General features: G+C 44.8%; 1 protein-coding gene across 1 annotated transcript; it reads left to right on the top strand.

The window, feature by feature from the left end:
• Positions 1–728: 728 nt before the first annotated feature.
• col5a3b (collagen, type V, alpha 3b) lies at positions 729–23,933 on the top strand (the record flags this gene model as incomplete). The annotated part of the gene is made up of 66 exons (XM_079462756.1): positions 729–780; positions 5,607–5,777; positions 5,853–6,066; positions 6,353–6,515; positions 6,597–6,719; positions 8,536–8,652; positions 8,747–8,869; positions 8,951–9,004; positions 9,166–9,207; positions 9,293–9,355; positions 9,437–9,511; positions 9,664–9,747; positions 9,880–9,936; positions 10,913–10,966; positions 11,304–11,357; positions 11,441–11,494; positions 11,584–11,637; positions 11,712–11,765; positions 11,843–11,887; positions 11,974–12,027; positions 12,136–12,180; positions 12,267–12,320; positions 12,396–12,440; positions 12,559–12,612; positions 13,658–13,702; positions 13,784–13,837; positions 14,546–14,590; positions 14,743–14,796; positions 14,933–15,040; positions 15,136–15,189; positions 15,463–15,516; positions 15,605–15,649; positions 15,740–15,793; positions 15,962–16,006; positions 16,096–16,149; positions 16,232–16,285; positions 16,376–16,429; positions 16,740–16,847; positions 16,954–17,043; positions 17,126–17,179; positions 17,263–17,370; positions 17,455–17,562; positions 17,637–17,690; positions 17,776–17,829; positions 17,906–18,013; positions 18,101–18,154; positions 18,236–18,289; positions 18,362–18,415; positions 18,499–18,552; positions 18,638–18,745; positions 18,856–18,909; positions 18,988–19,041; positions 19,127–19,180; positions 19,261–19,314; positions 19,436–19,543; positions 19,743–19,796; positions 19,880–19,933; positions 20,002–20,109; positions 20,182–20,235; positions 20,338–20,373; positions 20,461–20,514; positions 20,604–20,907; positions 22,557–22,669; positions 22,748–22,816; positions 22,922–23,155; positions 23,255–23,933. 66 exons carry the CDS (start codon positions 729–731, stop codon positions 23,399–23,401), a joined length of 5,184 nt encoding a protein of 1,727 aa, XP_079318882.1. The 3' UTR covers positions 23,402–23,933.
• Between the last annotated feature and the right edge of the window lie 218 nt (positions 23,934–24,151).

Below are 24,151 nucleotides of genomic sequence, written 5' to 3'. Positions count from 1 at the left end.
ATCTTATCAACTACATCCATAATTCTGACCGTTGTTTTTTAACTGTACCTAACAAATGAATAACACAGTCATGACCAGAAGAGAGAGAGAGAGAGAGAGAGAGAGGAATGGAGGTATTGGTCTAATCTCTCTCTTTCTTTCTCTCTCTCTCTCTCTCTCTCTCTCTCTCTCTCTCTCACTCACTTTCTCCGTCTGTCTGAATCTCCTGCAGGTTTTTTCTTCTCTGTCTTTGTTCAGTCTCTTCTGGTCGGACGCACACACACACAAACACACAAACGCAGCTCGTGAGGAGCGGGCGAGCAGGTGGGTGCAGGTGAAGATCTGATGATGAAGATGATGAAGATGAAGTCATGGATTACTGCTGTGATGCTGCTGATGGCTTTATTAATCCTGCACGTGACGCCAGCAGGTACACACACACACACACACACACACACACTCTTCATTAAAGCCTGTATCGTCTTCATGACGGTACTGTAGATGTTTCATGTGTCTGGTGATGTTTGCATGAGTTCTTCAGATGATTGTTTTGTGCACTGGAAGTCTGGAAGTGATCTTCAGCAGCTGCTTCTCATCGTCGGTCTGGTTCTGCTTTATTTTCATGAAGTCATGGATGTGTACACGTCTAACAGAACTTGACCGCATGTGTGTGACTGTGATGCTGATCCAGAACACACAACACACACAGAGGGAGTCAGTTCTTCACCTCTTCACGTTTAGATGGTTTCATGTCGTCCTCACAGGGAATGAATCTGCTGACAGACAGCACATTCCCAACAGGTCTGAAACTGTCCGCTGTGCTTCACATCACTGCTGTCTGTGTCTCTATTAAAGTGATAGTTCACTCAAAAAACTCTTTCTTCAGTGGAACACAAGAGATGATATTTTGAGAAATGTGTTTTGTTTCAATGGAGTTCAGTGTTGTTTGAGGATCGGCGTTCTTCTGTTGTGTTCTCATGTCTCTGTTCCTTTAAAGCAACATGTGTGTGTGTTTCATCAAAGTAATGAATCGCTTCATGCTGAAAATCCTTCTTTGTGTCTCCTGTGGTGCTGGTGCTGAAGAAGGTGTACTGCATCTGACCCTTGACCCCGTCTGATCTTTTCCTGAAAATCCTTTAGTCCGTTGTTGTTAGTGATTGTAGTGTTAGTTGCTCAGCTCCAGGTCTGAATCTAGGGGCTCATCAGCTCGCACGGCCTTATGGGATTGAAAGTGTCCAGTGGTTGTGTGTTTGGGGCTTCATGAATATCTCATGTTCAGATGTCTTACTGATTTCAGTTTCTATCTGTGTGTGATTTTTACATTTACATTTACATTTAGTCATTTGGCAGACGCTTTTATTCAAAGCGACTTACATTGCATTATCCTATACATTTATACACAGGTATCTGCAATCCGCTGAGATCCAACACACAACCTCTGTGATCTCAGAGACGTCAGTCCTGCGATGTCATCAGTGATGTCATCATCAGAGGGTGATGTGTTATGAGGTTGTGTGTGTGTGTGGGGGGGGTGTCATGGCTCCTGTGCTTTGACCTTTAATATGTTTCAAGGGTCACATGAGGAGGATGACCCTCTTGACACCACACACACACACACACCTCTGCTCCTCACTTGTGTGTGTGTGTAAGATCGTCGGTGTTATGCAGTTAATTTGTGTTTTAAACATCAAAGCTTCTATCATGACATAAAACAGACATGATTCGTATAGAGCAGCATTTACAGTTATCTACATTTACATTAGTGCATCTGCAGACGCTTTTATCCAAAGGAATTTAAGCTGCATTTACACCGCCAGCGGCTGTGTCGCCAGTCACCAGAGTTTCCATTGAAATGAATGAGATCTCGTCGCTCCACCCGGACCCGTTCAATAGTCTGTTTTAAAGTTGGACCAGAACCTGTTAAGACATAAAAATGCCATAAATGTAGAACACGGACACGACTATTATTTGAAACTTAGACCCGAACCCAGGACACGATCAGCACAAACTCCACGGTACATTGCTGTTAAGTTAATAAACAAGTTGCAAAAATTTAAGTTTTTTATTAAAAGTGTCTTACCTACTAACGTTACTCCTCGTACCGGATTGTGATGCAATCCTCATTGATAACGTGGTATCCATGTTATTCATTTCTTGCCGATTGAACGAGCAGCATTGCTGCTATTATCTGTGTGATCTGTGAGTCTGAACAACAATTCAAGATATAACAAGAAGCTTTTATATTTATATCAATATAAACATGGAATGAGTTTTTCACCTCAATTTACCAGTTGAAACTAAGTTACAAAACACAAACTTTCTTGAGTTTATAGCTTTCCTGTAGCTCAGTGTTGAGATCAGGCACTAGCAATGCCAAGCTCATGGGTTTGATCTCAGGGGTTTGCACATAGTCAGAATCACGTGTATAATATAATGCAATGTAAGATTTGGATAAAAGCATCTGCCAAATGCATGAATGTAAATGTAACACAAGCTCGGGTATTATAAAAAATTAAATAGACCAGAACTAATAGGATTTGGACACGACCCGACCCGGACCCGGCCAACCAGTTAAAATATACTTTTGTTAGTTTGTAGTAGTTAATGCATCCAGTTTCTCATTTCATACTTAAAAACAGATTCACTGAGAAGAATAAATTGTCTTGTTTTCCAGCACAAATGTCTGAGTATTACTAAAACAAGATAGCCAAATGACTTTTTCGGAACATTTGATTAAAATGAAGTCCTTTTATGCTTAAAACAAGCAAAATGATCTGCCATCGGAATAAAGAAATATAAACCTCATTCAAGTGTTTTTTCGCTCTTATAATGGCAGAGATTTTGATTTTATAAAAAAAACTAGCTTAAACAGAATGAAAATTCTGCCATGAATGATTCACCTTCAAGTCGTTCGACAAGCTTTGGACATCCGTTTATGTTCGATACGCATTTAAGATTGAGGTTCAGAAGCTTTCTGACTCCCGTCCGCAGACAACAACGCAGCTGACTTCATTTGATTCATTTTTCTGTAAAGTTTCCCTTTTACGTAATATTGATTTGATAATAATATATGAAGTCAATGTTGATTTGAGAATGTTTAGTCATTTGTACTGAAAAACAAGACAACAAATACTAAGTAAGAATGAAATATTATGTTTCTTTCCATTGGATGTATTTAAACAGTAAATTGTTTGGCATGGCTCGGTGACGTGTGTTCCTCTTCATGAAGCTGATGAAACAGATGACAAACATCCTCTGGCATTTACTAGACTGTCAACCCTTCAGGACACAAGAATATTGATAAGAATGAGACCATCTTCAGTTATTTTGACCTTCAGAAAACAATCTGTGTTTATTCAGATTGAGCTGAAATTCTTCATTTGGATTTTAGTTCAACTTCTTCAGATGTGTCTGTAGGTTCTTCACATCATGACTGCAGTCACACTCTTGTGATGACATCTTACTTTATAACACGGCTGGTTGGAACGCTTGATTCTGATTGGCCAGTCTTGACATTTGCAGGTTCATTATTCCCAGATAACAACCTCTCAAAACTAATAACACACGGTGACCCGGATGCAGCAAATCATTTGGACCGTTTATTCTGTCAAATGAATGATAAATATGTCCTTTAATAACATATATGTATGACATTATATTTACAAATAACTAAACCGAATTGCCCGTTCATGACATTTCAACGTCGTTTCGTACCTTAAAACTGAAAGTAAACGTCTTTTCCTCACAGAAGTTCTGCGTTCGGTGAAAATGAGCTAATCAAATATTTCAAATTCACATTTCATGTCCAGTTTGATCTCATGTGTCCAGTAGTCGTGTAATAAGAGGAATAATGTTCAAGCAGACGCTGTTATCATGAAATAAACCCCTTTAGTGAGACGCAAGACCCTCCGCTTCACATCCTGATCACACTGAAGGGATTATTCTGACATAACAACCAGCTGCCCGTACACTATCCCTCACATAATGAATGCAGATAATTGGTTATTTAAATTGTTGATGTCATAATTGAGTTTAGATGTTATTGGTGTTTTAAATACCGACAGCAGAATGAGGAGAGGAATGTTTTTCACACAAGCTTCAGCATGTTTGTCAGTAGGGACCTCAGGTGGAGCCTGTGGATGTTTTTGTCAGTTCCTCACACGGAGTGTGTGTGTGTGAGCGTGAGCTGAGATCTGACTCGAGACTGAGCTCTTATCTGCGGTCCGGTGTTCTTCATCATTGACCTTTCACCCCTGACTCAGTGAAGTTTCCTTGATTCATGGTCTTTCACAGATCTCTGTCTGGACCTGAGGAACCGTTCTAAGCGTTCTGTCATCATCATTCACACGTCCTTATGTCATTCACGCTTTTGTTCATGTTGGGATGTGTTGAGTAGGTGGGAATGCCACATCCGTCACTTCTATGAAAACTTTATGTCATCACATCACAAGCTTAATTGGTGATTTGAAACAAGACAAACACATATCAGTGTTGCATTCTAATCTGGTGGCACTTCAGTCGCCTCACATCTCGCTGGTTCTTGCTTCTCATGACTAGTTTTCATATTATTTCATCATGAGACACATACGAACCCATGAAATGTGAAGTTATCAATATGGTGTGTGTGTGTGTGTTCATATATTTAATAAGTTCTGTGAAAATAATAAAAAATGCTGGCACTGGTGGGAGACTTTGTTGTGATGCTTTTAGGATATTTATGGTGTTTAAATAATCAATATGAATATATTGTGGTAGCAACATGATGGACAATAAGTGATAGTGGAATTTGCATGTAGTTTTTAAATGATATGGTTTGTGAACACTAGAGATGTCATGATGTGTGACTCTGAGGTCAAAGGTGAAAGGTCAAGGGTTTATGATGGATCAGAAGAAAGTGTTTTAATGTTTCAAACATACCTGCTGTCACAGATGTCCGTTCATCTTCTGTTCTGTTTCTTCTGTTTGTGTGTTAATGACTTTTACAAAAACACTAACTTGAAATGTCTGAACATCTGGATTGAATTGATTCATTTATTCACATCTGGAAACAGACACACACACACACTCAAACACAGTCCCCTGCTGCTGTCTGTGACTTTGATCAGATTGTGTTGTCTGTGTGATTCAAGTCTTTTAAAGTGAGTTAAGATTTTTCATTGCGAAAAAATGTTGTTTTAGGGTCGTTCAGTGACGTCTTCTGTTGTAAAGTGTTATGTGATAAAGTCCTTCTTTAGAGAACAATAAGGTGTGTATGTGGTCAATGTGTCGGGCAGATGCAGGTATTACACAAGCAGCAGGACTGATAGCAGTCTACACCTGCTTCACACACACACCTTGTGTTTTCATATTTTATATCTACTTTCCATAAAGTCATAATGACTTTTGACACAAAAACTTTCTTTTATTTTTGCATGAAAAAACATTGATTTATAAACACGCACGCACGCACGCACACACACACACACACACACACACACACACACAAACACACACACGCACACACACACACTGTACTCTTGACTCATGTGATAAATGATGCAGTAGGTGATGATTATCTTTGTATGAAGCATCTGCTGAATGAATATTCATGTAAAAGACCATGACATTTATGATACTGTTGTCTCCAGCAACGAATCCCATCGATGTACTGAAGACTTTGGACCTATCAGATTCCATGGAGGGCGTGTCGTTGGAGGCGGGGCTTTGCCTAAGCAGGCAGGGCTCAGAGGAGGCGGATCTGGCATATAAGATTGGAAAGAAAATTCAAGTTAGCATTCCCACCAAACAGCTTTTCCCAAGTATGTGCTGCACACACAAACACACACATACAGTTCTGTCACTGCATGGATTTAATGTGTGTGTGCGTGTTTCAGACTCAGAGTTTCCGGTGGATTTCTCAGTGATGGTAACGGTGCGGGCGAGACGCGGCGCCCAGTGTTTTCTCCTCTCTGTGTATGACAGTGAGGGTGTGCAGCAGTTGGGTGTCGAGCTCGGACGCTCTCCCGTCTTTCTTTATGAAGACCACAACGGTCAGCCCACCCCTGACCTCTACCCCGTCTTCAAAAAGGTCAACCTGGCCGACGGCAAGTGAGTCACGCTGTTGTTATTTTAATATGACAAGAGTTCCTTACCTGTGTCCAACTTCACAAATCTTTAAATACCACAAACTGCCACATCTTGAGCTTTGTCATGATGCCACATAGTGTCATGAATATCTAGTTGGTGGTGATTTCTGACCACAGATCAGTTCTGATAACCTCATAACACCTCGTGATGTTTCTGATGAAGATCTGGATTCACTCCAGCTGAAGTGTGAACACCATTCTGCATGTGACATCATCACACAAGTAAAGATCCGACTGTGATCTCACAGGTGGCACAGACTGGCGTATAGTGTGGAAGGTCAGAAGGTCACACTCTTTCTGGACTGTCAGGAAGTGGCGACCCTTGACCTCCCCAGAGGTGAGAATCCTCAGGTCAGCACTGAGGGAGTGACTGTGTTCGGCACCAGACTCCTGGATGAAGAAGTGTTTGAGGTGAGTGTGTGTGTGTGTGTGTGTGTGTGTGTCTGTGTGTTACTATATACTGTATACTTGTTTGTTTGTTAACATGTGTAGGGAGAGATTCAGCAGTTGTTGATCGCTCCGGACCCCAGAGCTGCAGCAGATTACTGCCACACCCACATTCCTGACTGTGACTCCGCCCTTCCTTATAACAGCCTATCACTGGACCCTGTGGAGGTAGCCCCGCCCATATGATGTCTTAAATGAATGTGAATGAATCAGTGGTGCTCTTTCTCTCTGTCATTAGGATTTATCTCATTTCTTTGGCTCAGTTAGTTGAACACTGTAACACTAACAGTTGAACACTAATACTAAACTCCTTCCCCTCATAATACTAAACTCCTCCCTCTCAAAGATTCATTGTTTCTGGTTTGCTACAAATCAAACAAAGAAATTAACTTGTAAAAAAAACCTTGAAAAATATGCAAGACATAAAAACCATCATCACTCCTCCCTCTCATAATACTAAACCCCTCCCTCTCATAATACTAAACTCCTCCCTCTCATAATACTAAACTCCTCCCTCTCATAATACTAAACTCCTCCCTCTCATAATACTAAACTCCTCCATCTCATAATACTAAACTCCTCCATCTCATAATACTAAACTCCTCCCTCTCATAATACTAAACTCCTCCCTCTCATAATATTAAACTCCTCCCTCCTCCCTCTCATAATACTAAACTCCTCCATCTCATAATACTAAACTCCTCCATCTCATAATACTAATCTCCTCCCTCTCATAATACTAAACTCCTCCCTCTCATAAGACTAAACTCCTCCATCTCATAATACTAAACCCCTCCCTCTCATAATACTAAACTCCTCCCTCTCATAAGACTAAACTCCTCCATCTCATAATACTAAACTCCTCCCTCTCATAATACTAATCTCCTCCATCTCATGATACTAATCTCCTCCCTCTCATAATACTAAACTCCTCCCTCTCATAATACTAAACTCCTCCCTCTCATAATACTAAACTCCTCCCTCTCATAATACTAAACTCCTCCCTCTCATAATACTAAACTCCTCCATCTCATAATACTAAACTCCTCCCTCTCATAATACTAAACTCCTCCCTCTCATAATACTAAACTCCTCCCTCTCATAATACTAAACTCCTCCATCTCATAATACTAAACTCCTCCCTCTCATAATATTAAACTCCTCCCTCTCATAATACTAAACTCCTCCATCTCATAATACTAATCTCCTCCCTCTCATAATACTAAACTCCTCCATCTCATAATACTAAACCCCTCCCTCTCATAATACTAAACTCCTCCCTCTCATAAGACTAAACTCCTCCATCTCATAATACTAAACTCCTCCCTCTCATGATACTAATCTCCTCCATCTCATGATACTAATCTCCTCCCTCTCATAATACTAAACTCCTCCCTCTCATAATACTAAACTCCTCCCTCTCATAATACTAAACTCCTCCCTCTCATAATACTAAACTCCTCCCTCTCATAATACTAAACTCCTCCCTCTCATAATACTAAACTCCTCCATCTCATAATACTAAACTCCTCCATCTCATAATACTAAACTCCTCCCTCTCATAATACTAAACTCCTCCCTCTCATAATACTAAACTCCTCCCTCCTCCCTCTCATAATACTAAACCCCTCCCTCCTCCCTCTCATAATACTAAACTCCTCCATCTCATAATACTAAACTCCTCTCTCCTCCCTCTCATAATACTAATCTCCTGCCTCTCATAATACTAAACCCCTCCCTCTCATAATACTAAACTCCTCCCTCTCATAATACTAAACTCCTCCATCTCATAATACTAAACTCCTCTCTCCTCCCTCTCATAATACTAATCTCCTGCCTCTCATAATACTAAACTCCTCCATCTCATAATACTAAACTCCTCCCTCTCATAATACCGAAGAAAATTCAGTCTAATGTTTGATTTAAATGAGAAGTGAAATGAGACACTTCAGTGTCTTCAGTTGTGTTTGATGTTGTTGTGCAGATTCAGAGACCCTCCAGAAAACCAGTCGAAGAAGACTTTGAAGACCTCTACAGTGACCTTTACAATGACCTCGCTATGACCTCAACGCTTTCACCAGCAGACAACACTGAGTATGAGGTCTGTGTGTGTGTTTTTAATTCTCATTGTGTGTGTGTTTGATTGTCATTGTGTGTGTGTTTGATTCTCATTGTGTGTGTGTTTGTGATGTCAGGTGGTGGAGTATGAGGACTCTGAGAATGACACAGAATATTTTAAGGAATACACAGAATATCATGAATATCATGAGTATGACTATCGGCCGGCAGAGAGAGAAGAACAGATCTACAATGGACAGGTAAAGGTCTCTCTCTCTCTCTGTGTCCGTCTCTTTCTCTCTCTGTCTCTCTGAGATGTTTGTGTGTTCTTCTGATTTCAGTCTTCCCTCGGTCCAGAGAAAGGGGAGAAAGGAGAGCCGGCAGTGTTAGGAGAGGTGACACACACACACACACACACACACACTTCTGCAGTGTAATGTGTGGTTTTGTGTTACTATAGTAACAGACTGTATGATTGTTTTTTTACTGTAATGTGTTGAGTGTGTGTCTCTGTTATGACGTATAGTGACGTATTTTTCTATCTGGTGTTCTGAAGGGCACTCTGGTTGTGGGACCTCCTGGTCTTCCCGGGATTGAGGTAACGTCACTTCTCTCACCTGTCGTGTTGTCCAGCAGCAGAGCTCATGTGTGAGTGTTTCTGAACCGTGTGTTGTCTCCTGCAGGGCGAGCCGGGTGAAGCCGGACCGATGGGTCCTCCGGGACCGATGGGAGATCCAGGAGACCTGGTAACACACACACACACACACACATTAGTGGTCATGACAACTGTTCCAGACACATGTACCTGTACTGTGTGGTGAACTTAGGGTCCTGAGGGTCGTCCGGGACTGGCAGGGGCTGATGGGATACCTGGTCCTCCAGGCACTCTGCTAATGCTGCCGGTGTGTTTACTGTCAATCAGACTTCCAATGATTTCTGCTCGTGTACACACAGGTCTGGAGTCAGTAAATCATCTGACGTGTGTGTGTGTGTGTGTGTGTGTGTGTGTGTGTGTGTGTGTGTGTGTGTGTGCGTGTGCGTGTGCGTGTGTCAGTTTCAGTCTGGTGGTGATGCTAGTCAAGGGCCGGTCATATCAGCTCAAGAAGCTCAAGCTCAAGCAATCCTACAGCACACAAAGGCAAGACACTTGGACCTCTGTTTAAACTAGTTTCCAACTCCACATAAACTCTACATATACTTCATTTCATGTCCCCACAGTCTGTGTTGTTTGACATGTAATTCTATATTTGTTGTGATGTTTGTGTCTCAGCTGTCTCTGAAAGGTCCACCCGGACCGCTGGGACTCACCGGACGTCCAGGTCCACTGGTGAGTCTACACAACCTGTGTGTGTGTCATTGAGTGTGAGGAGCGCCCTCTAGTGTTTCTGTGTGTGCTGAACCCAAGTCAGAATGTGTTTTGTTTAATGTATTCTACTTTAGTCTTTGTTTTGTTTTGTGCATGTTCAGTGTGTGGTGAAGTTTGTCATAATGTCTTCATATACAGTGTGTATGCCGTTCAGGATATGTTTATAAAATACACTGAAGATGTATATACTATTTATATACTTTAAAAAGGCATATAATTCTCTGAACATTGAACGTTTAGAGAAACATTTGTGTTTTCATTGTGTTTGACTTCAGGATGAACGGAAACAGACAAACACACGAGCCCACAGTACACGAGCTGTCAGGTTCACTACCGTCAGAAATGATTGACAATAATACAGTTTAGATTGCCGTTAGGGTTCTGTTCTGCCAGCGCAGCGATGACCCTTCTGGGTAAACAGAACAACATAGTCACTAGTTCTTAGAGACATTTAAGTGTAACACATTATGAAAAGGAATAACAGAAGTGGAGTCTCGATTGTAAATGTGAAGTGGAGTTGGGGATGGAGGAGGGAAGCTGAATGAATTTAAAAAGGGAAGCTGTGATAGCGTCACATTCTATAGTGTGATGACGGATCAGCTGATGATGGCTCACATGACCTGCCAGAACTAACGCTATTCGCTTGATTTCTATCCTCATTGGATGGGATGCGACACAGCTGTCCGTGTGTGGTGTAGACAGGGTGTTACAGGTGTGGATTGTACTCATGCCCTGTAGCTCTCACTCTCTTCCTCTCACTATATTGTGGTTTAAATCTCAACGTTTATTTGTAGAGCTCGTGGTTGAGTTTTGAATTTTTGCACACATGAGCTCATGTTGAGTTTGTTGAATGTGACAGTAGGTAAACACCATCTTCGTTAGTGCTGTTATGTGGTTTAGTGTTGTGTTTATTGTGTTTGTTGTTGTGTGTTGTCAGGGTTCTTCAGGCCCTCGGGGGTTGAAGGGTGATCATGGATTAACAGGACCACCGGTATGAGCTCACATGTTTTAAGATCTTTAGCCTCATTCTGATTGAACGAGAGGTGTTTATAGATCAGTGCTGGAACACTTGATTTCTGTCATTCCAACGACATAACCACAATGATGTTGTGACATAGTTTCCTCACACGTCATGCAGACACAGGTAACATCAGAGACATTCAGTTCCTCACAGAGATGACTGAAACAGAACCACACAGAACACTACTACTACTAATTACAATGATAATGTTGTGAAAGTGCATTTGATCTGCAGTTGCTCATCACACACACACACACATAAGCTCACATGAATCATATGATTATGTGTTTTTGTGTTGTATTTGTAGGGTCCTCGTGGGTTGCCAGGTCTTCCAGGACAGAATGGTAAAATAGGGAAAAGAGTGAGTAGAGCATCACACACACCACACAACACACATCATCTTCTGTAACACATCGCAGTACACACGCATGTGTGTTTATATAGGGCCGTGGAGGGAGTGATGGAGGCAGAGGTGAACCGGGTGAAACAGGAGCTAAAGTGAGTGTCTCTCTTTCTTTCATTGGGATGTTGAGCTGCCCTTAATGTTATTTGTCTCTCTTGTGACAATAATCTCTCTCTCTCTGTAGGGGGACAGAGGGTTTGATGGGCTACCGGGTCTTCCTGGAAACAAAGGTCACAGGGTAAATGATCTTCCATCAGGACACAGTAAAACTCATTAATGAGATTAATGATTATGAGTGACACGTGTGTGCAGGGAGATCCAGGCAAGAAAGGGCCAGTCGGTCCACCAGGAGGCCCTGGAGAAAAAGTGAGTGAAAGTTTCTCTATCTTTGTCAGTGTGTGTTTGAGTGGTTGATAATAATTGTAATGTGTTGATTATTTCAGGGGTCAGACGGGCAGTCGGGTCCAAGGGGTCAGCCAGGAGAGCCTGTATGTATTTTTTCTCATTGACTCCTGTCAGAATGAGTGTCGCTGTTAAATCTTCATTCATGTGGTGTGTTGTTTGTTTGTCACAGGGTCTGGCGGGTTTGACAGGAACGCGGGGTCCACCCGGCCCTCCTGGGCTACAGGTGAGTCTGAAGGAGCGTGTCACTGATGCTCATCATCTCTACTTCACACTGACGTCTGGAACAGTTCCACTGTAAAGATAATCTGATGCTTGTGTGTGTGTGACACAGGGTATCCGTGGGGTTGATGGACCTCAGGGCTCGAAGGGAAATCTGGTACGTACACACTGATCGGGGTTGAGATGTGCTGTCACATATGTTGATGTGATGAAGTCATGATGTTGTTATGTGACATCACACAGGGTCCTGCTGGAGAACCCGGAGCACCAGGACAGCAGGGAAACCCAGGATTCCAGGTACACAAACACACACACACACCGTCGCTCTCTCTCACACACACTCTTCTGAATGGTGTGTTTTTTGTCCTGCAGGGTTTTCCAGGATCTCAGGGAGCAATTGGATTACCAGGAGAAAAGGTGACACATCTGAAAACATGTCAAGATGAAAAAAGATTAAATATGATCTGTGATTGGTGTTCTTCTATGACAGTGGGCAGGGTTTCTGTCAGAATAATGTTCAGTGTGTTTGTTTCAGGGTCCACAGGGGAAGAAGGGAATGAAGGGGTTACCGGGTGTGGACGGTCCATCGGTGAGTGAGTGTGTGTGAGTGAGTGAGTGAGTGAGTGAATGAGTGAGTGAATGGCCAATCGAGTGAGTGAAAGCTTAAGTGAATGGGTGAGCAAGATTACCGGGTGTGGACGGTCCATCGGTGAGTGAGTGTGTGTGAGTGAGTGAGTGAGTGAGTGAGAAAGTGAGTAAATGGCCGAGTGAGAGAGAGAGAGTGCAAGTGAATTAGTGAATTAGTGAATTAGTGAATTAGTGAATTAGTGAGTGAGTGAGTGAGTGAGTGAGTGAGTGAGTGAGTGTGTGTGTGTGAGTGAGTGAGTGAGTGAGTGAGTGAGTGAGTGAGTGAGTGAGAGAGAGAGTGAGTGAGTAAATGGCCGAGTGAGAGAGAGAGAGTGAGAGAGAGAGAGTGCAAGTGAATTAGTGAATTAGTGAGTGTGTGAGTGAGTGAGTGAGTGAGTGAGTGAGTGTGTGAGTGAGTGTGTGAGTGAGTGAGTGAGTGTGTGAGTGAGTGAGTGTGTGTGTGTGAGTGAGTGAGTGAGTGAGAGAGTGAGTGAGTAAATGGCCGAGTGAGAGAGAGAGAGTGAGAGAGAGAGAGTGCAAGTGAATTAGTGAATTAGTGAGTGTGTGAGTGAGTGAGTCAGTGAGTGAGTGTGTGAGTGAGTGTGTGAGTGAATGACCAATCGAGTGAGTGAAAGCTTAAGTGAATGGGTGAGCGAGCGAGCGAGCGAGCAAGTTAATGGGCGAGCAAGATAGAGTGAGTGAGTGAGTGAGTGAGTGTATGAGCGAGCAAGAGAGCAAGTGAGAGAGTGAGAGAGTGAGTGTGCAAGTGAGTTAGTAAGTGATTGAGTGAGAGAGAGAGAGTTCGGGAGTGAATGTGCAAGTGAGTTAGTGAGTGATTGAGTGAGAGAGAGAGAGTGAGGGAGTGAGTGAGTGAATGGCAGAGCAGGCGAGTGAGTGTGAGTGAGCAAATGAGAGTGAGTGTGCAAGTGAGTGAGTGAATAGGTGAGTGAGCAAGTTGTCATAAATATCTACTGTACAGACCGACTGACTGTTTCTACTGCACACAGGGTCATCCAGGAAGAGAAGGACCGCCTGGAGAGAAAGGCCTGCCGGTGAGACAGAGAAAGAGAGATGGTGTTAAGTCAGTATTGCTGATGATAAAGTGATTGATTGATTTGTGTTTTGTGATGAAGGGTGCAGCAGGTGTTCAGGGGCCTGTGGGATATCCTGGACCCAGAGGAGTCAAAGTACTGTCAATCATCTCCATCATCTCATATATTAGTCTGTGTGTTTGTGTGCGTGTATGCGTGCGTGCGTGTGTGCGTGTTGGTTGTGTGTGTGTAATAACTGTGCGTGTGTGTGTGTGTGCGTGTTGGTTGTGTGTGTAATAACTGTGCGTGTGTGTGTTGGTTGTGTGTGTGTGTGTAATAACTGTGTGTGTGTGTGTGTGTGTGTGTGTGCGTGTTGGTTGTGTGTGTGTGTGTGTGTAATAACTGTGCGTGTGTGTGTGTGTGTAATAACTGTGCGTGTGTGTGTGTGCGTGTTGGTTGTGTGTGTGTGTAATAACTGTGCGTGTGTGTGTTGGTTGTGTGTGTGTGTGTAATAACTGTGCGTGTGTGTGTGTGCGTGTTGGTTGTGTGTGTGTGTAATAACTGTGCGTGTGTGTGTTGGTTGTGTGTGTGTGTGTAATAACTGTGCGTGTGTGTGTGTGCGTGTTGGTTGTGTGTGTGTGTAATAACTGTGCGTGTGTGTGTTGGTTGTGTGTGTGTGTGTAATAACTGTGCGTGTGTGTGTGTGCGTGTTGGTTGTGTGTGTGTGTAATAACTGTGCGTGTGTGTGTGTGTGTAATAACTGTGCGTGTGTGTGTGTGCGTGTTGGTTGTGTGTGTGTGTAATAACTGTGCGTGTGTGTGTTGGTTGTGTGTGTAATAACTTTTGCATGTGTGTGTGTTCCAGGGGGCTGATGGGCTCAGGGGACTGAAGGGCAGTAAAGGAGAGAAGGTGAGATCACATGTTCAAACTAACCCGTCAGAGATTAACTCCAGATATAATCACAATCTCTCCATAACAACACATTACATCTCCAGATATCATAGAATCACAACTGGAGATTATGTGATCGATTGATTGATTGTTGTGTATTTTCTGTTCAGGGTGAAGATGGTTTCCCAGGAGCAAAAGGAGAAATGGGTGCTAAAGGAGACACTGTAATGACACACACAATCAAAAATCACACACACATATTTACACACGTGACAAACATACACACACATAAACCGCACACAAACACACACAAATTGCACACATGTGACACACTCACAGCAGTCTTTGTGTGTGTGACAGGGTGATTCAGGAGCTCTTGGTGTGCGTGGTGAAGATGGGCCTGAGGGTCCTAAAGGTCAGAGTGGACCTTTGGGTGAAGCTGGACCCGCGGGCATCGCTGGAGAAAAGGTGAAAAACACAACGTCAGCATTAGCTGCAGATATCTGTCACTCTCCATCTGATCATGTCCAATCGCTCTTTCTCTTTTCATTCTCTCCTCTCAGGGGAAACTGGGGGTTCCCGGTTTACCCGGTTACCCGGGCCGTCAGGGTTTAAAGGTAAGATGAAGACGAGACATTTGTGTTTGTGTGTGTTTGTGTGATGACTCATACTTGTGTTTACCAAAGTCTGTGTACGGAAGTCGTGCCAGTCAGCGGCCATGTTTACAATGCCTCTGGGTAGCTGTTTACGTCACTGCAAGTCCACAGTCCTATTTCCTTGAATGGGGAAGGCAGGGGCTTCCGGCCATATTGAGTGTTGCATTCCTCCCCATTCATTGTAATGGTAGTGGCTCATCTTGTTAATATTAATGTCTTTGGTTTTACTCTCAGGGTGCGGATGGTTTTCCAGGACCTGTAGGACTTCCAGGTGAAAAAGGGAAGAAGGTAAAGTTTAAAACATGATGTTACAAAAACATTTCAGACTGTTGACAAAAGCATGAATATGTAAATGTACTTTGAATGTTTATCTTAGGGTCCACCAGGTCCTGCAGGGGCCGCCGGTCAGAGGGGTCCGAATGTGAGTCTGTCATTATCACCACCATTCATGTGTTAAATCAGACCCACACACTAAACCTGTATGTGCGTATTTGCGTATGTGTGTTTACAGGGTGTTCGAGGAGGGAGGGGTGCAAGAGGTCCCACTGGCAAATCCGGAGACAAGGTCAGAACGCTCACAGTTGATGAGATGATAGAATAAAGTTAAAATCATTGTCTTGACTTCATGTCACTGTGTATGTGTCAATCATGACTTTACGTCAGTGTTAATCATTTATTATCATTATGTCATGTAATAATGAGAGAAAGAAGATTGACGCTTTCTTTGTTTTAGGGGTCTGCAGGACATGACGGCCCTCCAGGACCCACAGGAGAGAGAGTAAGAGCCCCTGTAACACGGCAGATATAGTGTAGTGTTGTTAGTGTATCGTGTCTGTAGTTCATGTAATGATGACGTTTATGTTTTAGGGGCCACAAGGACCTCAGGGAAGAGTAGGAGAGACGGGTCCCAAAGGGCCTAATGTGAGTGACGCTCATCTGATATAATCACACAACAACACACACGTCTTAGATTGATATTATACACACATTGATGTGTTTGCAGGGGCCTGCTGGGAAGGACGGTCTACCGGGTCATCCGGGCCAGCGGGGAGAGCCGGTGAGCAATACAACACCAAGCCATTACATTCAATATCAAAGTACAGCAATTTTCAAAGTACAGATTTGATGGGATTGTTTTCTCTCATAGGGTTTTCAAGGAAAGACCGGACCCCCGGGACCCACTGGTGTAATTGGACCACAGGTGAATTTGTTTTTAAGAAATTTCTAGGTTTTTTGCTTCTGCAAGTGTAATCCTTCACCAAAGATAGATGCTTTTATTCCTCTGAGGATGATTTTAATGTCACTGCATACATCACTCACTAGTGTATACTTCAGTATTCACTAAGGTTCCTACTTAAAAATACAAAACTAATTATTCAAGTGTGCTGTTAGTATACTTTAAACAAAAAATAAGAAGTATACTTCCTATCACATTCAGGTCAGGTGTGAGAGTGAATTATATAGTTTTTAGTAAAGTTAAAGTTAGATTGATTCTGGTGTTTGTGTTGTAGGGAAATACAGGGGAAACAGGACCGATGGGTGAGAGAGGACACCCGGGACCTCCAGGACCCGCTGGAGAGCAAGGTTTACCTGGAGCAGCTGGGAAGGAGGGTGCAAAGGTGAGAAAGTCAGCAATGACATCAGCGGTCACCACCTGTAACTTCTCACATCTGTCCTACTTTCATTTCATACATGAACAGTGTCATGTGTGTGTTTGGTTCTCAGGGTGACCCAGGAGGTCCGGGTACTTCGGGCAAGAGCGGTCCACAGGGTCTGAAAGGTTTCCGTGGTAGTCGTGGAGCACCGGGTGCAATGGTAACCTATCACTTGACTCAAAGGTGACATAAACCGTCCAATGTGTGAGCGCGATGTCACTGGCATGTGATTTTTCTTGTAGGGGTCGATTGGATTGAAGGGAGGGGTGGGGCCTGTCGGACCCTCGGGACCTGCTGTATGTACTCTAATCCTGTACTACATGACATATGAACATGCAGTATCTGAGCAACAAACTCTGACGTGATGAACTCTTGTCAGGGACCCACAGGTGAGCGAGGACCGGCTGGACTGGCCGGTGCGATAGGTCAGCCTGGACAGCCTGGAACTGTCGGTGGTGCTGGACCAATGGGAGAGAAAGGAGAGCCGGTAAGACACACATCCACACCTCCTCTGATGGATCACACTCGGTGTGTGTGTAATGTGTGTGTGTGTGTGTGTGTGTGTGTACAGGGAGAAAAGGGTCTAATCGGACCCGCGGGTCAGGATGGAGAACAGGGTACTGTAGGTTTACCAGGAGCTGCAGGACCTCCAGGACCCCCGGGGGAGGATGGAGATAAGGTGCTGATGATGATGATGATGTGTGTCAGTATATCACTGAATGTTACCTAACATCACATGTTTATTTGTGTCAGGGTGAGACGGGGGCTCCAGGACAGAAAGGCAGTAAAGGAGATAAAGGAGAATATGTGAGTGACTGAAATCAAATCACACACAAAAACACACACACACACACACACACAGCAGTGTTGAAGTGTAGATGTGTTGTCTCAGGGTCCTGCAGGTCCAGCTGGTGTTCAGGGACCCGAGGGACAGCCGGGAGCTCCAGTGAGTGTTGCAGTAAAGTCACATGTTACTGTTAAACTCGAAGTTGTGTGGTAACTGATGTGTGTGTGTATGTAAGGGGGTGGATGGAGAGCCCGGACCTTCAGGACAGCAGGGCATGTACGGTCAGAAGGGAGATGAAGGTCTCAGAGGGTTTAAAGGATCCAGAGGACCAACGGGTTTACAGGTGACTGTTCATCCATCATCACACACGTCAGTGTTGTGACATCAGCCATGTCACCAGTGTCATCTGTCGTTTGTGTGTGTTGTGTAGGGAATGCCGGGTCCTCCTGGAGAGAAAGGTGAAAGCGGACACTCTGGTCTGCTGGTGAGCTCATCATCATTCATTCTTTCATTCATCAGTGAGTTCTGAGCAGATGTGATTGTATATATATGTGTGTTTGTGTAGGGTCCTCCGGGTCAGTTTGGGCCGAGAGGAGCTCAGGGACCCTCTGGTGGACAGGTAAACATAAACTTTCCCTTTCTCATACATGTACACAGACACTCATTAATAAATACACTGGTTGTGTTTCAGGGTCCTCCTGGTCGTCCTGGAGTGCGAGGTCAGCCTGGTGCAGTGGGTGAGAAGGTAAATCGCGTTCATGTGTGTTCATTGATCTCACTCGTGCTCAGAGGCGAACATCATGTGGCTTGTGTGATGATGATTGACAGGGTGAAGAGGGTGAATCTGGAGATCCTGGAGCTGTGGGAGTTTCCGGAGGCACAGTGAGTTCATCTGAAACATCTCGATCTGACACACGTCACGTCAACAGCAGCACGTAAACACGTGCGTGTGTGTGTGTGTTGTCAGGGCGAGAAGGGGGAGATGGGTGAGAAAGGAGACACAGGACCACCAGGAGCTGCAGGTTCACCCGGAGCCAGAGGTCCGTCAGGAGAAGACGGAGCTAAAGGAAATCTGGTCAGTCGGTGCGGTTCTGTTCAGAGTGTATTAGCTCTACAGACATGTCGTGTGTTCAGATGTGGTGAAATTATGCTTCTCTCTTTGTCTCTGCCTCTGCGTGTCGTCAGGGTCCGATCGGTGTTCCTGGAGATATGGGCGCTCCTGGAGAGCCGGGTGTTAACGTGAGTGTTTCTTTGTGTGATGTTGTGTATCTGAAATCAGATGAATGATGACACATATAATGATGTTCTGTATATCAGGGCATCGACGGCGGCACAGGATCTAAAGGAGATAACGGAGATCCTGGAAAACCTGTGAGACACTCATTTCTTTCTCATATGAAGGCGGTGTGATGATTGCGTGTTTTACAGGTGATGCTCTTTATTTGTGTTGATTCAGGGACCCCCAGGAGCCTCTGGAGAGCCGGGACCAGCAGGAAGACCAGGACGACGGGTTAGTGTGTGTCTGATGAGTCATTAATGATAAACTGAATGTGTAGGGCTGTGTGCTTATATCTTTTTCTGTGTCTTCAGGGTCATCTAGGTCCTCAGGGAAAGGAGGGGCGTCCGGGTCTGAAAGGAGATAAGGTGAGAGATATGTTCTGACTGGATGTGGTTTTAACGTTCAGGGGCGTTAGGATCTGGATGTGAATGTTCATGTGTGACTTTGATTTGAGATTCTGGTCATCCAGGTGTTGTCTGTGTTTAGGGTGCTCCAGGATATGAGGGTCTTCTGGGGAAGCCGGGGCCTGTTGGGGGTCAGGGGAACCCAGGGAAAGCCGGACCTCAGGGACTTCCAGGAATACCTGGACCAGCGGTGAGCAGCACACTCACAGAAAAACTGAATAAATCTGTTTGATCTTCTGTGTAATAGGAGAAGAATGAGGATGTGAATCAAACTCCCTCTGATGGTGCAAACGTCACGTTTCATCTCAGAAGAGTTTTCTGACCATCAATACTGTCACTAAATGTTCTTTTAAGACTTTCTCATTTGGGATGCTTTCTCTGTGTTTCAGGGAGAACAGGGGTTGAATGGACCTCCAGGTCAGACTGGACCTCCTGGACCCATGGTAACTCATTCATATTTCATCTTTAATACACATCACACATGTGATTAAAACATATGTGTGTGTGTTTATGTGTGTGTGTTCAGGGTCCAGCGGGACTTGCAGGACTGAAGGGAGATCCCGGCAGGAAAGGAGACAAGGTGCATCATCAGAACACACACACATTAACTGTAAATGATTGATTCTGATGGGATTCTGTGTGTGTCAGGGTCATGGTGGTCTGATTGGTCTGATTGGTCCTCCGGGTGAGTTTGGAGAGAAAGGGGATCGAGGACTGCCGGGTAATCAGGGACCACAGGGAGTCAAGGGAGACGAGGTAAACACACACACACACGTATACGAACACAAAGTGGTGCACACTCTTGATTCTTTTTTGTAATGCTGACAGGGTCCAGTTGGACCTCCAGGATTCAATGGGCCACCTGGACCACCAGGACTCTCTGTGAGTCTCATTCATGCTCATATAATGAAGCTTCATGAGAACAGCGGGTGTTCATCTGTGTGTGTGTGTGTGTGTGTGTGTGTGTGTATGTGTGTGTTTCAGGGATCTATGGGACAGAAAGGTTCTAAAGGAAACCAGGTAAGACACACACTCTCTTCAGATGTTTGTGATGGTGTAATGTCTTCTCAACAGTGCTCATGTATTAATGTTGTGTGCACTTTAAAGGGCCCTATTGGACCGAGAGGAGACTCTGGTCCTGCAGGACCTCCCGGACCACCAGTGAGTCATTCACACACACACACACACACACACAGAGAGAGAGAGAGATACACAAGACTGATGTGTGTCATGTGTTTGTGTGTGTACAGGGTTCTCCTGCAGTAGGAGTGGCGTCTCCTCTGGGATTGGACGGAAGCAGGAAGAGGAGGAGACATTCAGATGTAGATGGAGCTGCTGTGGAGGATGCAGAGATGATGATGATGGATGATTATGGTGATGACGGAGTGATGCAGGATGAAAGTGTTCAGGTGGAGGAGAACATGGAGGAGGTGTTTGCATCTTTGACCTCTATGAGAACAGATGTGGAGGGACTCAGAACTCCACTGGGCACCTATCACAGTCCAGCACGCACCTGTAAAGAGCTCTACATGTGTCACCCTGAATATCCAGACGGTACTTGCTAACTCCCTCTCCCACTCACTCGTCCTCTCACTCGCCCACTCACTCGTCCTCTCACTCACCCACTCGTCCACTCACTCTCTCACTCGTCCTCTCACACTCTCACTCGTCCTCTCACTCACCCACTCAGTCTTCCACTCTCACGTCTCTCACTCACCCACTATCTCTCTCACTCTCTTACTTGCCCACTCACTCTCTCACTCGCCCACTCACTCGTCCTCTCACTCACCCACTCACTCTCTCACTCGTCCTCTCACTCACCCATTCAGTCTCCCACTCTCACATCTCTCAGTCACCCACTATATCTCTCACTCTCTCACACACCCACTCACTCTCACACTCTCTCACTCACCCATTATCTCTCTCACACTCTCACTCGTCCTCTCAAACAAATACCCACTATCTCTCTTACACTCTCACTCGTCCTCTCACTCACCCACTCAGTCTCCCACTCTCCCACTCACTCTCACACTCTCTCACTCACCCACTATCTCTCTCACACTCTCACTCACCCACTCAGTCTCCCACTCTCCCACTCACTCTCACACTCTCTCACTCACCCACTATCTCTCTCACTCGTCCTCTCACTCACCCACTCAGTCTCCCACTCTCCCACTCACTCTCACACTCTCTCACTCACCCACTATCTCTCTCACACTCTCACTCACCCACTCAGTCTCCCACTCTCCCACTCACTCTCACACTCTCTCACTCACCCACTATCTCTCTCACTCGTCCTCTCACTCACCCACTCAGTCTCCCACTCTCCCACTCACTCTCACACTCTCTCACTCACCCACTATCTCTCTCACACTCTCACTCACCCACTCAGTCTCCCACTCTCCCACTCACTCTCACACTCTCTCACTCACCCACTATCTCTCTCACTCGTCCTCTCACTCACCCACTCAGTCTCCCACTCTCCCACTCACTCTCACACTCTCTCACTCACCCACTATCTCTCTCACACTCTCACTCACCCACTCAGTCTCCCACTCTCCCACTCACTCTCACACTCTCTCACTCACCCACTATCTCTCTCACTCGTCCTCTCACTCACCCACTCAGTCTCCCACTCACTCTCACACTCTCTCACTCACCCACTATCTCTCTCACTCTCTCACACACCCACTCAGTCTCCCACTCTCCCACTCACTCTCACACTCTCTCACTCACCCACTATCTCTCTCACTCTCTCACACACCCACTCAGTCTCTCACTCTCCCACTCACTCTCACACTCTCTCACACACCCACTATCTCTCTCACTCTCTCACACACCCACTCAGTCTCCCACTCTCCCACTCACTCTCACACTCTCTCACTCACCCACTATCTCTCTCACTCTAACCCTAACCCACTCTCACACTCTCTCACTCACCCACTATCTCTCTCACACTCTCACTCGTTCTCTCACTCACCCACTCAGTCTCCCACTCACTCTCCCACTCTCTCACTCACCCACTATCTCTCTCACTCTCTCACACACCCACTCAGTCTCCCACTCTCCCACTCTCTCACTCACCCACTATCTCTCTCACACTCTCACTCGTCCTCTCAGTCTCCCACTCACTCTCACACTCTCTCACTCACCCACTCACTGCCACACTCATTGTGTTGTTTCTGATTGACCTTTGACCTCAGGTGTGTACTGGATTGACCCAAATCAGGGTTGCCATAGAGACGCCTTTAAAGTGTTCTGTAACTTCACAGCAGAAGGTGAAACGTGTTTGCAGCCTCACAGCAGCTTACAGGCGGTGAGACACACACACACACACACACTCAGAGCCGAACAACAACAAACAAATACACAATATATGATGTGTGTCCTGCAGGTCAAGATGTCGTCCTGGAGTAAAGAGAAACCAGGAACCTGGTACAGCCACTTCAAGAAGGGCTCACAGGTGTGTGTGTGTGTGTGTGTGTGTGTGTGTGTGTGTGTGTGTGTGTGTGCGTGCGTGCGTGTTATTCTAAAGTGTATGCTACAAACACACTGTCTCTGTGTGTAGTTCTCGTATGTAGATGTGGATGGGAACTCGATTCATGTGGTTCAGTTGGGTTTCTTGAGGCTGTTGAGCGCGACGGCTCGTCAGAGTTTCACATATATGTGTCAGAACTCAGCCGGCTGGCTCGACAGCGCCTCCCTCAGCTACAAACATGCACTGCGCTTCAGAGGACCTAACGGAGACCAGCTGACACAACAGAACACACACTATATACAGCCAACATATGACGGCTGCCAGGTACACACACACACACACACACACACACACACACAAAAAACACACACACACACACACACACTCTCTCCCATGTGTCTGATGTGTTGTGTGTGTTTTCAGTGGCGTTCGGGTCAGGATCGGACGCTTCTGGTGGTGGATGCGCCGCACACTGATGGTCTTCCTCTCATGGACGTGTCTGTGATGGATTTTGGAAAGTCAAAGCAGAAGTTTGGTTTCAGTGTGGGAAGCGTCTGCTTCAACGGTTAAAAACTCTCACAGCTCGACTCTTTATTCGTCACTGCTGAGCGACAGCCAATCAGCTGTCTCATTCATCACATCAACAGGAAGTTGTGCTTGAGGGGTGATCATGTGACCCCAAGACTAACCTGTGCACTGCACAAACATTTACATTGACACACAGATTCAGTGCAGGTGTTGTTGTTGTTGTTGTTTACCAGAATCAAACCTCATGAAATCATGTTAATTCTTTATTGTGATGTGAATGATTGTGGATGTATATTTGTGTGTTTGTTTGAATGTTTAATCCTGGTGCTACATGACATCCTGTTTTAACTTGTTTACATGTAATGAACTGCGTGTGAATTCTGAGAGGATGAATATTATTGTTTCTTTTTGAGAATAACTTCCCTCAGTCTGTTCAGAGGAGCGAGCCGTCATCTGAGTGAAGATAGTCATGCCTTTGTTTGTATTGTTCGATATAGATATGAAAATAATATACCAATGCCTTTTGAATAAATATAGTTTGGGAGGAGAGATTTTCTAAATAAAACCATTTCTTAAAAACACCGATTTGAGAAGATGATGTGGTTTCTCACAAACACACACGTGAAGATTGACGTGACGATTTATTATTACATAATAAATCTCTCTCTCTCTCTCTCTCTCTCTCTCTCTGTCTCTCTCTCTCTCTCTCTCTCTCTCTCTCTCTCTCTCTCTCTCTCTCTGTCTGTCTCTCTGTCTCTCTCTCTCTCTCTCTCTCTCTCTATCTCTCTCTCT

The sequence above is a fragment of the Barbatula barbatula genome, assembly GCF_947034865.1.
Source record: "Barbatula barbatula genome assembly, chromosome: 8".
NCBI lineage: Eukaryota > Metazoa > Chordata > Actinopteri > Cypriniformes > Nemacheilidae > Barbatula > Barbatula barbatula.
This window is presented reverse-complemented; position numbering and strand designations above follow the sequence as displayed.